At 32.3% G+C, this 14,598-nt stretch overlaps 1 protein-coding gene across 1 annotated transcript; it reads right to left on the bottom strand.

Moving 5' to 3' along the window:
- Positions 1–340: 340 nt before the first annotated feature.
- Positions 341–796, bottom strand: LOC148939595 (neuropeptide Y receptor type 2-like). Its single transcript, XM_089106920.1, has one exon. It carries the CDS (start codon positions 794–796, stop codon positions 341–343), a length of 456 nt encoding a protein of 151 aa, XP_088963046.1.
- Positions 797–14,598: the final 13,802 nt, after the last annotated feature.

Genomic DNA, 14,598 nt, shown 5'->3' with positions numbered 1-14,598 from the left:
AAGGTGCTGAGGAGGAGGCAACGCCATCATATACGTAATAGTTTCTCTTCGTATTAAGTTTTAATGTTGCTCTTTAGTTTTAATTGAAAAACTCTCTTTTTTTGTTTAATCTCCTTCAAAGACCTTTCCAGTGAGTATGGGGAAATTTTGAGAATGGTAACTGGCACTATTGTAGACAAAAAAGCTATCAACACCATTTAGGGTTTGGTGGCACTTGGCTTTTTTCAGTGGGATAATAATATTAAATAATTTATTTATTGTGATTGGTAAAATTAGGATGGTAATAACTATCTCTTTGCACCATTCCTTGATGGATGAAAGAAGAGGCGCAATGAGCGCATCAAACACCAGCTGTATGTGACCTTTCATAGATTAAAATGCCTGATACTAACCTCTCGATGGCGATTGCAACAATAGTCCCTGTAGAAACTAAAACACTAGTTGTTTCTGCACCAGACTTAAGCCTGCACAGAATTTCACCAAGAGACCAATGTCGCTTAAGTATTATCACCAGTGTCAACGGCATCACAGATAAACACATACCCAAATCAGACATAGCCAAGTTCATAATAAAAATGTTTGTAGTTGAAACACTGGCTTTTGGCCTTAAAATTGCAGCAAATATCAACGAGTTTAATAATACACCAAGAATTATCAAAATGCAGTATATAGTGATGAAAACAGCTCGTTTTACAGCTGGAAAATGCCATCCGTTTCTAATAAGTTCTGTTATGTTTTTTATTTCATTGAGACTGAAATTAAACACTAAAACATCTGTAAACAGTTCTTCGTTCATGCTTATGTTTCTAATTGGAAACTTACGGATGCACTAGTTTCTCTCGAAGTAATTCTTTCTTGGTGAAATTTCTAAATATGCGCAGTCCTCTTAATGGAAATATTTCAGCCTTCACACCAGCCTTCGAATGAGAAATGAAGCAATTCTCTGAAATCCTGACGTAGAAGTCTGAATAATCAAACAGTTTGTAGTAAAAAAAAAAAAGAAAAAAATCTTTAAATAAAGGCGTTCCATATCAATGGTTACTGGAACTCTAAAAAAAGGAAATTAGTTTTATTTTTGTATTAGAATTATTAAAGAAAAAACACATGTCAAAACTTTTTTATATATGAATTTCTGTTACATTTTCACAAGTCCGACAAAAATTCTAGGGGGGTGGGGAGGGCAATCCTGTGACTCACCCTAGAATAAAAATAGTATGTATGTATGTTCTCGAAAACGGCTCTATATTTTTTTCGGAGAAATTGGTATCTTGACATATTCTCGCATAAAAAAACGATCTAGATAGGTCAGAAGTCTGAGAAAATTTTCGTTGAAAGCCTTAATTTTGGTTTTTGTGAATTACGTCATGTATTATGTTAGTACATCATATAAGCATTTTTTATGACGGTTCTCTTATATGACTTCATGTATAGCACAAATAAGATTGTTGAGTTTCCAACACATCAATTATTTATATAATATAATGTCTGTTGGAAAGCCAAAAAAACGAAAATTTGCAGTTGCAGTTACTATATATGATGATTTTTTGGAACCAACATCTGAACTATCAAACGTGAAAAGATGTTAAAATCGACAACCTGGACCATCAATTGCGACAACACCAATACAGAAAGCTAAAGCAAAAGCCATTTCTAAATTGTCTAAATCGTTAAAAAATCGTTTTTGGTTATCAAAATCCAAAAACGTGTCAAAAATGAAAATGAAGAGCAAAGATACGGGCGCTTAGAACATATGCGAAAACGACCATTAGAGCTTGTCAAAAATGAAATGAAGATCAAAAACACGCGCGGTTAGAAGACATGCGACACCGAGCATGTGAGCAAGTCAAAAAGGAAAATGGAAATCAAAGACACACGTAGTTAGAAGACATGTAACACCACACATGTGAGCGAGTCAATGAAAATTAATCTTGACAGCAGTAGAATCCCCTTATTGAATACGGGGGGAACTCCATATATGGGCATAGAATTTACAAGAAAATGATTGCGTAATCGAAGGAGAGAGGATTTCCGAGAAATTTATTGCGTAACCCAACTTAACCTCATGAGGTCCGAGGGGGACTCCATATATGGGCATTGAATTTCCGAGAAAATGATTGCGTAATCGAAGGAGGGAGAATTTCCGAGAAATTGATTGTGTAACCTAACCTAACCTCATGAGTTCGTGACCCCACACCATATATGGGCATAGAATTTCCGAGAAAATTATTGCGAAATCGAAGGGGAGAGGATTTCCGACAAATTGATTGCATAACCTAACCTAACCTCATGAGGTCCGAGGGGGACTCCATATATGGGCATAGAATTTCCGAGAAAATGATTGCGTAATTCAAGGGGAGAGGATTACCGAGAAATTGATTGCATACCCCAACCTAACCTCATGAGCTCGTGACCCCACACCATATATGGGCATAGAATTTCAGAGAAATTGATTGCGTAATCGAAGGGGAGAGGATTTCCGAGAACTTGATTTACATAATCGATGGGGAATGTATTGATCCAGGGGAGAGAATTTCCAAGAACTTGATTTACATAATCGGTGGGGAGAATGTTTTGATCCGCTAACGGGAAACAGGATCACATGTCTCCATCTAAACCAATCAGAGAGTCGGTTACAAATGGTTTCCCCATAAAAAACAATTAGTCCTTGAGATTTCGTATATTGCGTTGTGATTAAATTATAATATAGTTACAAGACACAATGGATAGAGCATCTGAAATTATTGACAAGGAAACTTCATCTACAATGATTAACAATGTGAGTTCTGTTTAGTAAATTTTCATCCTTTATTTTCAAATAAAATTATTTTACATAGTCCCCCTCCAGTAAATTCAGGGTATACCCCCCCACACAACACAAACTCCACTATATATTGTTTATACTCGCTAGAAAGCTTAAAATATGTTCGTTTTTACCGTGTAAGCCTAACCTCCCCCCACCACACCCCTCTCAGTTTATGACTTTAATTCTTCCAATAGAAATAATTCGGTTTTTGAACTCTCTTTTTTACAGCCAACTTTCAGTAATTCCCTTAGCTATTAAGCCGCTAACGTGGCATAAACATTTCCGCAAAGATTTAAATAGCTGATAATTAGCTGTCACCCCACAATTGCACTTCCTGCATGTTTACATTAGCGGCCTAGCCAAAGATTTCACTGAAAAAACGATACTTTTTCCCATCGAATTAAAACAGTTTCAAGCAAAAAGAGATTGCGATAATTAAGCTAAGCCTACGCAACTTGTATGGAAGTAGAGAAACGAGTAATTTCCAAAATTATGGTCTAACATTATTTTTTTAGGACATTATCTAAAAAGGGGGAAGGGGCAATGCCTCAATTCTAACACCTGCATTGTAAAGTTGAAACAAAGTGTTTCTTCGCGTGAAAAGTAAGCGGCCGGGATTTCTATGAAAAAGAATACATAACTTTATTATGTGTAAATTGAATAGCATTTGATTTCCAAGCATATTATATTTCTCGTAAAATTTTACTTTTTGCTTTGCTGAAAAGGGGGAGGGGCTTCTTTGCGATAAATGCTTTCAAGACAAAATTATGGTTAGGGGGTTGGGGGTACTAATTTTTCTTCTGTAAAAAGGGAATCATTATTTCCATACTAAATTGTTTCTTCTTTTAAGGACAATTATGAGCATTGTTCCCCTCATGAAAAGAGGGCTAGGGGCACCGTACCAACCCCCGTGCAGCGTTTGGAGATAGCTGACACATCCAGGAGCGTTCTATACCAGTCCACTGTCCCTTTTCAAATCACCATGCCCACTATGAAATCTCTCCCTTGGACATTCAAGGTTGCAGTAGAAGTGCCAAGGGGACATCGACTAGCCCTAGAATGGAATGAATATGCCCATGATCTATTAAATGACATTGATAATAAGAAGGAGATCCCTAATATCACCAAGGAAATTAATGACATTGTGTTATAGATTTCAGAAATAAAGTTTCATATATTTATTATTATTATTTTCTTAGGCTTAAGGTCGAGGTTTGAGAATTTTAAGAGACTATTTTCCTTATTTTAATATATTTATTCAGATGACTACTGACTCAATACGGAATACAACCTGATAACCAAATTCAATATTTGTTATCTACCAGAAACTTCACGGAAAATGGATGCCACCCCACCTACTGGTAAAGGTTAGGTTAGATCGATTTCAGACTGAACAATGTAAATGGAGAAAAACATGAAAAGGCTCATTGAATTGGGAATGGAGACGGCTATGCCCTTTTTAACAGTCAAAAGCGATCTGAGGGTTAATGCTCCCCCACGCCCATCATTTCCCCAAACACTTCCAGTCAACATCTGACCTTAATACTAACTTACTTTTACTGAACACACACAAATTTCTCTTAGAAAAAATACTTTTCATCAGTGATAACACTTTTTCTGTTCGAACTAGCAAGTTTTCTACCAAAGATACCAAATTTTTTCTTAGAAGTAACATTTTTTGATTGTGATAACAACTTTTCTGTCAGAAGTAGCAAGTTCCGCTTAACACTAACAAACATTCTCATCAAAGTAACGGTATTTTACCTTAATACTAACATACTTTTACTGAACACACACAAGTGTCTCTTAGAAATAATATTTTTTATAAGTAATAACACTTTTTCTGTTCGAACTAGCAAGTATTCTACCAAAAATACCAAATTTTTTCTTAGTAGTAACAATTTTTGATTGTGATAACAACTTTTCTGGCAGAAGTAGCAAGTTTTGCTTAACGCTTACAAACCTTCTCATCAAAGTAATAACATTTTACCTTAAAACTAACATACTTTTACTGAACACACACAAATTTCTCTTAGAAATAATATTTTTCATCAGTAATAACACTTTTTATGTTCGAACTAGCAAGTTTTCTACCAAAGATACCAAATTTTTTCTTAGAAGTAACATTTTTTTATTGTGATAACAACTTTTCTGTCAGAAGTAGCAATTTTTGCTTAACACTAACGAACCTTCTCATCAAAGTAATATTATCTTACCTTAAAACTAACTTACTTTTACTGAACACACACAAATTTCTCTTAGAAATAATATTTTTCATCAGTGATAACACTTTTTCGGTTCGAACTAGCAAGTTTTCTACCAAAGATACCAAATTGTTTCTTAGAAGTAACTTTTCTTTGATTGTGATAACAGCTTTTCTGTCAGAAGTAGCAAGTTTTGCTTAACACTAACAAACATTCTCATCAAAGTAACAACATTTTACCTTAAAATTAACATACTTTTACTGAACACACACAAATTTCTCTTAGAAATAATATTTTTCGTCAATGATATCACTTTTTCTGTTTGAACTAGCGAGTTTTCTACCAAAGATACCAAATTTTTTTTAGAAGTAATATTTGTTGACTGTGATAACAACTTTTCTGTCAGAAGTAGCAAGTTTTGCTTAATACTAACAAACATTCTCATCAAAGTAACGACATTTTACCTTAAAACTAACATACTTTTACTGAACATACACAAATTTCTCTTAGAAATAATATTTTTCATCAGTGATAACACTTTTTCTGTTCGAACTAGCTACTTTTCTACCAAAGTTACCAAATTTTTTCTTAGAAGTAACAATTCTTTGATTGTGATAACAACTTTTCTGTCAGAGGTTAGTTTACTTTTAGTTAAGAGTTTAGAGTTTTAGCTTAAAGTCTTAGCTTATAGTTTTTGTTAGAGTTCTAGTTTATTTTAGATATAGTTTAGAGTTTTACCTTAGAGTATTAGCTTAGAGTTTTTGTTAGAGTTGAAGTTTAGTTTAGTTATAGTTAAGAGTTTAGAATTTTAGCTTAGAGTTCTAGTTAGAGTTCTAGTTTAGTTTAGTTTTGGTTAAGAGTTTTAGCCTAGAGTCATAGCCTAGAGTTTAGTTAGAGTTGAAGTTTAGTTATAGTTAAGAGTTTTTAGCTTAGAGTCATAGCTTAGAGTTTTTGATAGAGTTGAAGTTTAGTTTAGTTTTAGTTAAGAGTTTAGAGTTTTACCTTAGAGTCTTAGCTTATAGTTTAGTTAGAGTTCTAGTTTAGTTTACTTTTAGTTAAGAGTTTAGAGTTTTAGCTTGGAGTCTTAGCTTAGAGTTTTAGTTAGATTTCTAGTTTAGTTTAGTTTTAGGTAAGAGTTTAGACTTTTACCTTAGAGTCTTAGCTTAGAGTTTTAGTTAGAGTTCTAGTGTAGTGTAGTTTTAGTTAAGAGTTTAGAGTTTTATCTTGGAGTCTATGCTTAGAGTTTTAGTTAGAGTTCTAGTTTAGTTTAGTTTTAGTTAAGAGTTTAGAGTTTTACCTTAGAGTCTTATCTTAGAGTTTTAGTTAGGGTTGAAGTTTAGTTTAGTTATAGTTAAGAGTTTAGAGTTTTACCTTAGAGTCTTAGCATAGAGATTTTTCTTAGAAGTAACAATTTTCTCGTTTATGAGAGCAAGTTTTCTGTCAGAAGTAGCAATTTTTCCTTTCACACTAACAAATTTTCTCATCAAAGTAACAATTTTTTCCTTAACACTAACAGAGTTTTAGTAACACTAACAAATTTTCTCATCGAATCAACAAATTTTTCCTCAATACTAACAAACTTCTACCTAAAAATATCAAATTTTTCTTAGAAGCATAATTTTTCCGTTCATGATCAAAAGTTTTCAGTCAAAAGTAGCAAGTTTTCCTTAACACTCACATATTTTCTCATCAAAGTAACAATTTTTCCTTAACACTAACAGAGTTTTAATTACAGCTATCAAATTTCTCTTAGAAGTAACAATTTTTTGTCAGTGATAATAAATTTTCTGTTAGAACTAACAAGTTTTATGTCAAAGATACCAAATTTTTCGTCAGTGATAATAATTTTTTGATTGTGATAACAACTTTTCTGTCAGAAGTAGCGAGTTTTCTGTCAAAGATACCAATTCTTTCTTAAAATTAACAATTTTTCGTCACTGATAACACAATTTCTGCTAGAACTAGCAAGTTGTCCAGCAAAGATAAAAAATTTTTCTTAGAAATAGCGAATTTCTTCTAACAGCACCAAGTTTTCCGTCAAAGATAACAGATTTTCTTTTCGAAGTAACAACTTTCTCCTTAAAACTAACAAACCTTTACTTAACACACAACAATTTTTCTTGAATGTTACATTTTTCATCAGTGATAACACGTTTTTTGCTTGAGCTTGCAAGCTTTCTCTCAAATATACCAAATTTTTATCTTAGAAGTAGCAATTTTCATTATGATGACATGCTATTTGTTAGAAGTAACACGTTTTAAGTCAAATATACCAAATTTTTCTTGGAATTAGCAATTTTTTCATTGAGGATAACAATTTTTTCTGTCAGAAGTAGCAAGTTTTGCTTAACACTAACAAATCTTCGCATCGAAGTAGCAACTTTTTCTTAAAACTAACAAACCTTTACTTAAAACACCCCAATTTCTCTTGGAAGTCACATTTTTCATCAGTGATAACACGTTTTCTGCTTGAGCTTGCAAGTTTTCTCTCAAAGATACCAATTTTTTTCTTAGAAGTAGCAATTTTCATTATGATGACAAGTTATCTGTTAGAAATAACAAGTTTTAAGTCAAACAAACCCAATTTTTCTTGGAATTAGCAATTTTTTCATTGAGGATAACAATTTTTTCTGTCAGAAGTAGCAAGTTTTGCTTAACACTAACAAATCTTTGCATCGAAGTAACAACTTTTTCTTAATACTAATAAACTTTTACTTAACACTATCAAATTTCTCTTAGAAGTAACAGGTCTTTAACAAGTTTTCTTTCAAAGTTAGATTCACTACGTTTAAGTTAGGTTCATCTAACCTCCAAAACCATAGGTTAGGTTAGGTTAAGTATAAATAAATATTAATAAATAAATAGAAACATTTCTCCATGTTTAAGTGGTTTCTCTACATTTAAGTTAGGTTCATCTAACCTCCGAAACCATAGGTTAGATTAGTTATGAATAAATATTAATAAATAAATAGAAACATTTCATCATGTTTACGTTAGGTTAGGTTAGCTTATCATGAGCGCTCATGATAAGCTAACCTAACCTAACTTAAACATGGTACAAAGTCGACCTGGGGGGGATTTTTCGGCGAGTATGGTTAGGTTAGGTTAGGCTAGATTAAGTTAGGTTAGGTTAAGTTAGGTTAGGTTAGCTAAGTTAGGTTAGGTAAGTTAGGTAAGGTTAGGTTAGCTGGTAAACATTTCTCCATGTTTAAGTTAGGTTAGGCTAGATTAAGCTAGGTAAGGTTAGGTTAAGCTAGGTTAGGTTAGCCTACGTACGCGCGCGTACGTAGGCTAACCTAAGTTAACCTAACCTAACCTAACTTAATCTAGCCTAACCTAACCTAATTTAAACATGGAGAAATGCTTACTAGCTAACCTAACCTAACCTAACTTAGCTAACCTGACCTAACTTAGCTAACCTAACCTAACTTAATCTAGCCTAACCTAACCATACTCACCGGAAAATCCCCCCAGGTCGACTTTGTACCATGTTTAAGTTAGGTTAGGTTCTAAGAGAAAGGTTACTTCTTAGGTTAGGTTACTTCTAAGAGAAATTTGATAGTGTTAAGTAAAAGTTTATTAGTATTAAGAAAAATTTGTTACTTCGATGCGAAGATTTGTTAGTGTTAAGCAAAACTTGCTACTTCTGACAGAAGAAATTGTTATCATCAATGAAAATATTGCTAATTCCAAGACATATGTGGTATGTTTGACTGAAAACGTGTTATTTCTAACAGATAACTTGTCATCATCATGAAAATTGCTACTTCTAAGAAAAAAATTGGTATATTTGAGAGAAAACTTGTAAGCTCAAGCAGAAAACGTGTTATCACTGATGAAAGAATGTGACTTCCAAAAGAAATTGGGGTGTGTTAAGTAAAGGTTTGTTAGTATTAAGGAGAAATTTGTTACTTCGAAGAGAAGATTTGTTATCTTTGACGGATATCTTGGTGTTGTTACAAGAAATTCGCTACTTCTAAGAAAAATTTGTTATCTTTCCTGGACAACTTGCTAGTTCTATCAGAAATTGTGTTATCAGTGACGAAAAATTGTTACTTTTAAGAAAGAATTGGTATCTTTGACAAAAAACTTGCTACTTCTGACAGAAAACTTGTTATCACAATCAAAAATTGTTATCACTGACGAACAATTTGGTATCTTTGACATAAAACTTGTTAATTCTAACAGAAAATTTGTTATCACTGACGAAATATTTTTTCTTCTAAGAGAAATTTGATAGCTGTAATTAAAACTCCGTTAGTGTTAAGGAAAAATTATGACTTTGATGAGAAAACTTGTAAGTGTTAAGGAAAACTTGCTACTTTTGACTGAAAACTTTTTATCATCAACGGAAAAAATTATGTTTCTAAGAAAAATTTTATATTTTTAAGTAGAAGTTTGTTAGTATTGAGGAAAAATTTGTTGATTCGATGAGAAAATTTGTTAGTGTTACTAAAACTCTGTTAGTGTTAAGGAAAAAATTGTTACTTTGATGAGAAAATTTGTTAGTGTGAAAGGAAAAATTGCTACTTCTGACAGAAAACTTGCTCTCATAAACCAGAAAATTGTTACTTCTAAGAAAAATCCCGAAGCTAAGACTCTAAGGTAAAACTCTAAACTCTTAACTATGACTAAACTAAACTTCAACCCTGACTAAAACTCTAAGCTAAGTGTCGAATGTAAAAATCCAGACTCTTAACTAAAACTAAGCTAAACTAGAACTCTAAATAAAACTGAAAACATAAACTGAAAGGTGAAGCTATAAATACTTAACTAAAACTACAATGCAATATAATTTTAACTGGAACTCTCATCTTAGACTCTACAGTAAAAGTCAAAACTCTTCACTAAAACTAAACTAAACTAGAACTCTAACAAAAACTCTAACATAAAACTCTAATATGAAACTCTAAACTCTTAACTATCACGAAACTAAAATTAGCTCTGACTAAAACTCTAGGCTAAAATTCTAAGGTAAAACTCTAAACTCTTAACTAAAACTAAGCTAAACTTCAATTCTATCAAAATCTCTAAGCTATGACTCTAAGCTAGAAACTCTAAACTCTTAACTATAACTAAACTTCTACTCTAACTAAACTCTAAGCTAAGACTCTAAGCTTAAACTCTTAACCAAAAATAAACTAAACTAGAAATCTAACTAAAACTCTAAGCTAAGACTATAGTATAAAACTCTCGACTCCTAAATATAAGTAAGCTGAACTTCAACTCTAACTAAAACTTTAGGCTAAAACTCTAAACTATTAGCTGATACTAAACTAAAATTCAACTCTAACTAAAGCTCTAAGCTAAAATTCTAGGGTAAAAACCATAAACTCTAAACTATAACTAAACTTCAACTCTAACTAAACTCTAAGCTAAGACTCTAGGCTAAAACTCTTAACCAAAACTAAACTAAACAAGAACTCTAACAGAAACTCTAAGCTAAGACTCTAAGCTAAAACTCAAATTTTTAATTAAAACTAAAGTAAACTTCAACTCTAACTAAAACTCTAACCTAAAACTCTAAATTCTTAACTAAAACTAAACTAAACTTCAACTCTAATAAATACTCTAAGCTAAGACTCTAAGGTAAAACTCTAAACAAACACTAAAGCTAAACTAGAACTCTAACAAAAACTCTAAGCTAAGACTCTAAGCCAAAAACTCTAAACCAAAACTAAGCTAAACTAGAACTCTAACTAAAACTTTAAGCTAAGACTCTAAACTAAAACTCTAAAATCTTGACTAAAACTAAACTTCAACTATAACTAAAACTTTAAGATAACAATCTAGGCTAAGATTCTTAACCAAAGCTAAACTAAACTAGAACTCTAACTAAAACTCTAAGCTAAAACTCTAAACTCTTAACTATAACTAAACTAAACTTCAATTCTAACTAAAACTCTAAGCTAAGACTCTAAGGTAAAACTCGAAAACTAAAACTAAACTAGAACTCTAACAAAAAGTCTAAGCTAAGACTCTACGCTAAAACTCTAAGCTAAGACTCCAAGCTAAAACTCTAAACTCTTAACTAAAAGTAAACTAACCTCTGACAGAAAAGTTGTTATCACAATCAATAATTGTTACTTCTAAGAAAAAATTTGGTAACTTTGGTAGAAAAGTTGCTAGTTCGAACAGAAAAAGGGTTATCACTGATAAAAAATAATATTTCTAAGATAAATTTGTCTGTGTTCAGTAAAAGGAAGTTAGTTTTAAGGTAAAATGTCGTTACTTTGATGAGAATGTTTTTTAGTGTTAAGATAAACTTGCTACTTCTGGCAGAAAAGTTGTTATCACAGTAAAAAAATGTTACTACTAAAAAAAAATTTGGTATCTTTGGTAGAAAACTTGCTAGTTCGAACAGAAAAAGTGTTATCATTGACGAAAAATATTATTTCTAAGAGAAATTTGTGTGTGTTCAGTAAAAGTATGTTAGTTTTAAGGTAAAATGTCGTTACTTTGATGAGAATGTTTGTTAGTGTTAAGAAAAACTTGCTACTTCTGAAAGAAAAGTTGTTATCACAATCAAAAAAATTTTACTTCTAAGAAAAAATTTGGTATCTTTGGTAGGAAACTAGCTAGTTCGAACCGAAAAAGTGTTATCACTGATGAAAAATATTATTTCTAAAAGAAATTTGTGTGTGTTCAGTAAAAGTAAGTTAGTTTTAAGGTAAAATGTTGTTACTTTGATGAGAAGGTTTGTTAGTGTTAAGCAAAACTTGCTACTTCTGACAGAAAACTTATTATCACAATCAAAAAATGTTACTTCTAAGAAATAATTGGTATCTTTGGTAGAAAACTTTCTAGTTCGAACAGAAAAAGTGTTATCACTGATGAAAAATATTATTTCTAAGAGAAATTTGTGTGTTCAGTAAAAGTATGTAATTATTAAGGTAAAATGTCGTTACTTTGATGAGAAGGTTTGTTAGTGTTAAGCAAAACTAGCTACTTCTGACAGAAAACTTATTATCACAATCAAAAAATGTTAATTATAATAAAAAATTTGGTATCTTTGGTAGAAAACTTGCTAGTTCGAACAGAAAAACTGTTATCACTGATGAAAAATATTATTTCCAAGAGAAATTTGTGTGTGTTCAGTAAAAGTATGTTAGTTTTAAGGTAAAATATTTGTACTTTGATGAGAACGTTTGTTAGTGTTAAGCAGAACTTAATACTTCTGACAGAAAAGTTGTTATCACAATCAAAAAATGTTACTTCTAAGAAAAGTTTGGTATCTTTGGTAGAAAACTTACTAGTTCGAACAGAAAAGGTGTTATCACTGATGAAAAACATTATTTCTAAGAGAAATTTGTGTGTGTTCAGTAAAAGTATGTTAGTATTAAGGTAAAATGTCGTTACTTTGATGAGAATGTTTGTTAGTGTTAAGCAAAACTTGCTACTTCTGACAGAAAAGGTGTTATCACAATAAAAAAAATGTTACTTCTAAGAAAAAATTTGGTATCTTTAGTAGAAAACTTGCTAGTTCGAACAGAAAAAGTGTTATCACTGATGAAAATGTCGTTACTTTGATGAGAATGTTTGTTAGTGTTAAGCAAAACTTGCTACTTCTGACAGAAGAGTTGTTATCACAATCAAAAAATTTTCATTTCTAAAAAAAAATTTGATATTTTTGATAGAAAATTTGCTAGTTTGAAAAGAAAAAGTGTTATCACTGATGAAAAATATTATTTCTACGAGAAAATTGTGTGTGTTCATCAAAAGTATGTTAGTATTAAGGTAAAATGTCGTTACTTTGATGAGAATGTTTGTTAGTGTTAAGCGAAACTTGCTACCTCTGACAGAAAAGTTGTTATCACAGTCAAAAAATGTTACTTCTAAAAAAAATTGGCATCTTTGGTAGAAAAGTTGCTAGTTCGAACAGAAAAAGTGTTATCATTGATGAAAAATATTATTTCTAAGAGAAATTTGTGTGTGTTCAGTAAAAGTATGTTAGTTTTAAGATAAAATGTTGACTGGAAGTGTTTGGGGAAATGATGGGCGTGGGGGAGCATTAACCCTCAGATCACTTTTGACTGTTAAAAAGGGCATAGCCGTCTCCATTCCCAATTCAATGAGCCATTTCATGTTTATCCCCATTTACATTGTTCAGTCTGAAATCAATCTAACCTAACCTTTACCAGTAGGTGGGGTGGCGTCCATTTTCCGTGAAGTTTCTGGTAGATAGCAAATATTGAATTTGGTTATCAGGTTAAATTCCGTATTGAGTCACTAGTCATCTGAATAAATATATTAAAATAGGAAAAATAGTCTCTTAAAATTCTCAAACCTTGACCTTAAGCCTAAGAAAATAATAATAATAAATATATGAAACTTTATTTCTGAAATCTATAACACAATGTCTTTAATTTTCTTGGTGATATTAGGGATCTCCTTCTTATTCTCAATGTCATTTAATAGATCACGAGCATATTCATTCCATTCTAGGTCTAGTCGATATCCCCTTGGCACTTCTACTGCAACCTTGAATGTCCAAGGGAGAGATTTCATAGTGGGTACGGTGATTTGAAAAGGGACAGGGGACTGGTATAGAACGCTCCTTGATGTGTCAGCTATCTCCAAACGCTGCACGGTGGTTGGGTCGGTGCCCCTAGCCCTCTTTTCATGCTGACAAGCATGTTGTGGGGTCACGAACTCATGAGGTTAGGTTACGCAATCAATTTCTCAGAAATCCTCTCCCCTTCGATTACGCAATCATTTTTTCTGAAATTCTATGCCCATATATGGTGTGGGGTCACGAGCTCATGAGGTGAGGTTGGGGTACGCAATCAATTTCTTGGACATCCTCCCCCCTTCGATTACGCAATCATTTTCTCGGAAATTCTATGCCCATATATGGTGTGGGGTCACGAGCTCATGAGGTTAGGTTAGGTTACGCAATCAATTTCCGGGAAATCCTCTCCCCTTCGATTACGCAATCATTTTCTCGGAAATTATATGCCCATATATGGAGTCCTCCTAGGATCTCATGAGGTTAGGTTATGTTACGCAATCAATTTCTCGGAAATCCTCTCCCATTTGATTACGCAATCATTTTCTCGGAAATTCTATGCCAATATATGGAGTCCCCCCCGTATTCAATAAGGGGGTTCTACTGACAGCGAGAATCAAAACGTGTTAAAATTGAGGTAAAACGAACCAAGCAAATCTACTATACCTTTGTTAAAAAAAACAGAGGTTTGGCGATATATATTTCATAATCACGAAAGACAAGCCGAAGTAAATCGAACCGAAAAAATTGAAAATGATAGCGATGATTATTAGGTTTTGGATCTTGACATGGATAAGGTCATCAATACCTAGCATGCCTTCGAAAATCAAAAACCTGGACTAGATAAGTCGTTGGAAGAAAAAGAAGTTTAGTCCCACCACCTGAACAATTAAAAGAAACAAAGGTTTGGCAATATGTCTTTCATAATGACAAAAGACAAGCTGAGGCAAAAGAAGAAGTTTATGTCCCGCCACCTGAACAATTAAAAGAAACATAGGTTTGGCGATATGTCTTTCATATATATATGCTTGTCAGCTCAAGCATGTGCTGACAAGCATATATATATATATATATATATATAT

The sequence above is a fragment of the Artemia sp. Qi Xiang Cuo genome, chromosome 21 (assembly GCF_049724085.1).
Source record: "Artemia sp. Qi Xiang Cuo chromosome 21, ASM4972408v1, whole genome shotgun sequence".
In the NCBI taxonomy this organism is placed as follows: domain Eukaryota; kingdom Metazoa; phylum Arthropoda; class Branchiopoda; order Anostraca; family Artemiidae; genus Artemia; species Artemia sp. Qi Xiang Cuo.
The sequence above is the reverse complement of the archived record's forward strand: the minus strand, read 5'-3'. Positions and strand labels throughout refer to the sequence as shown.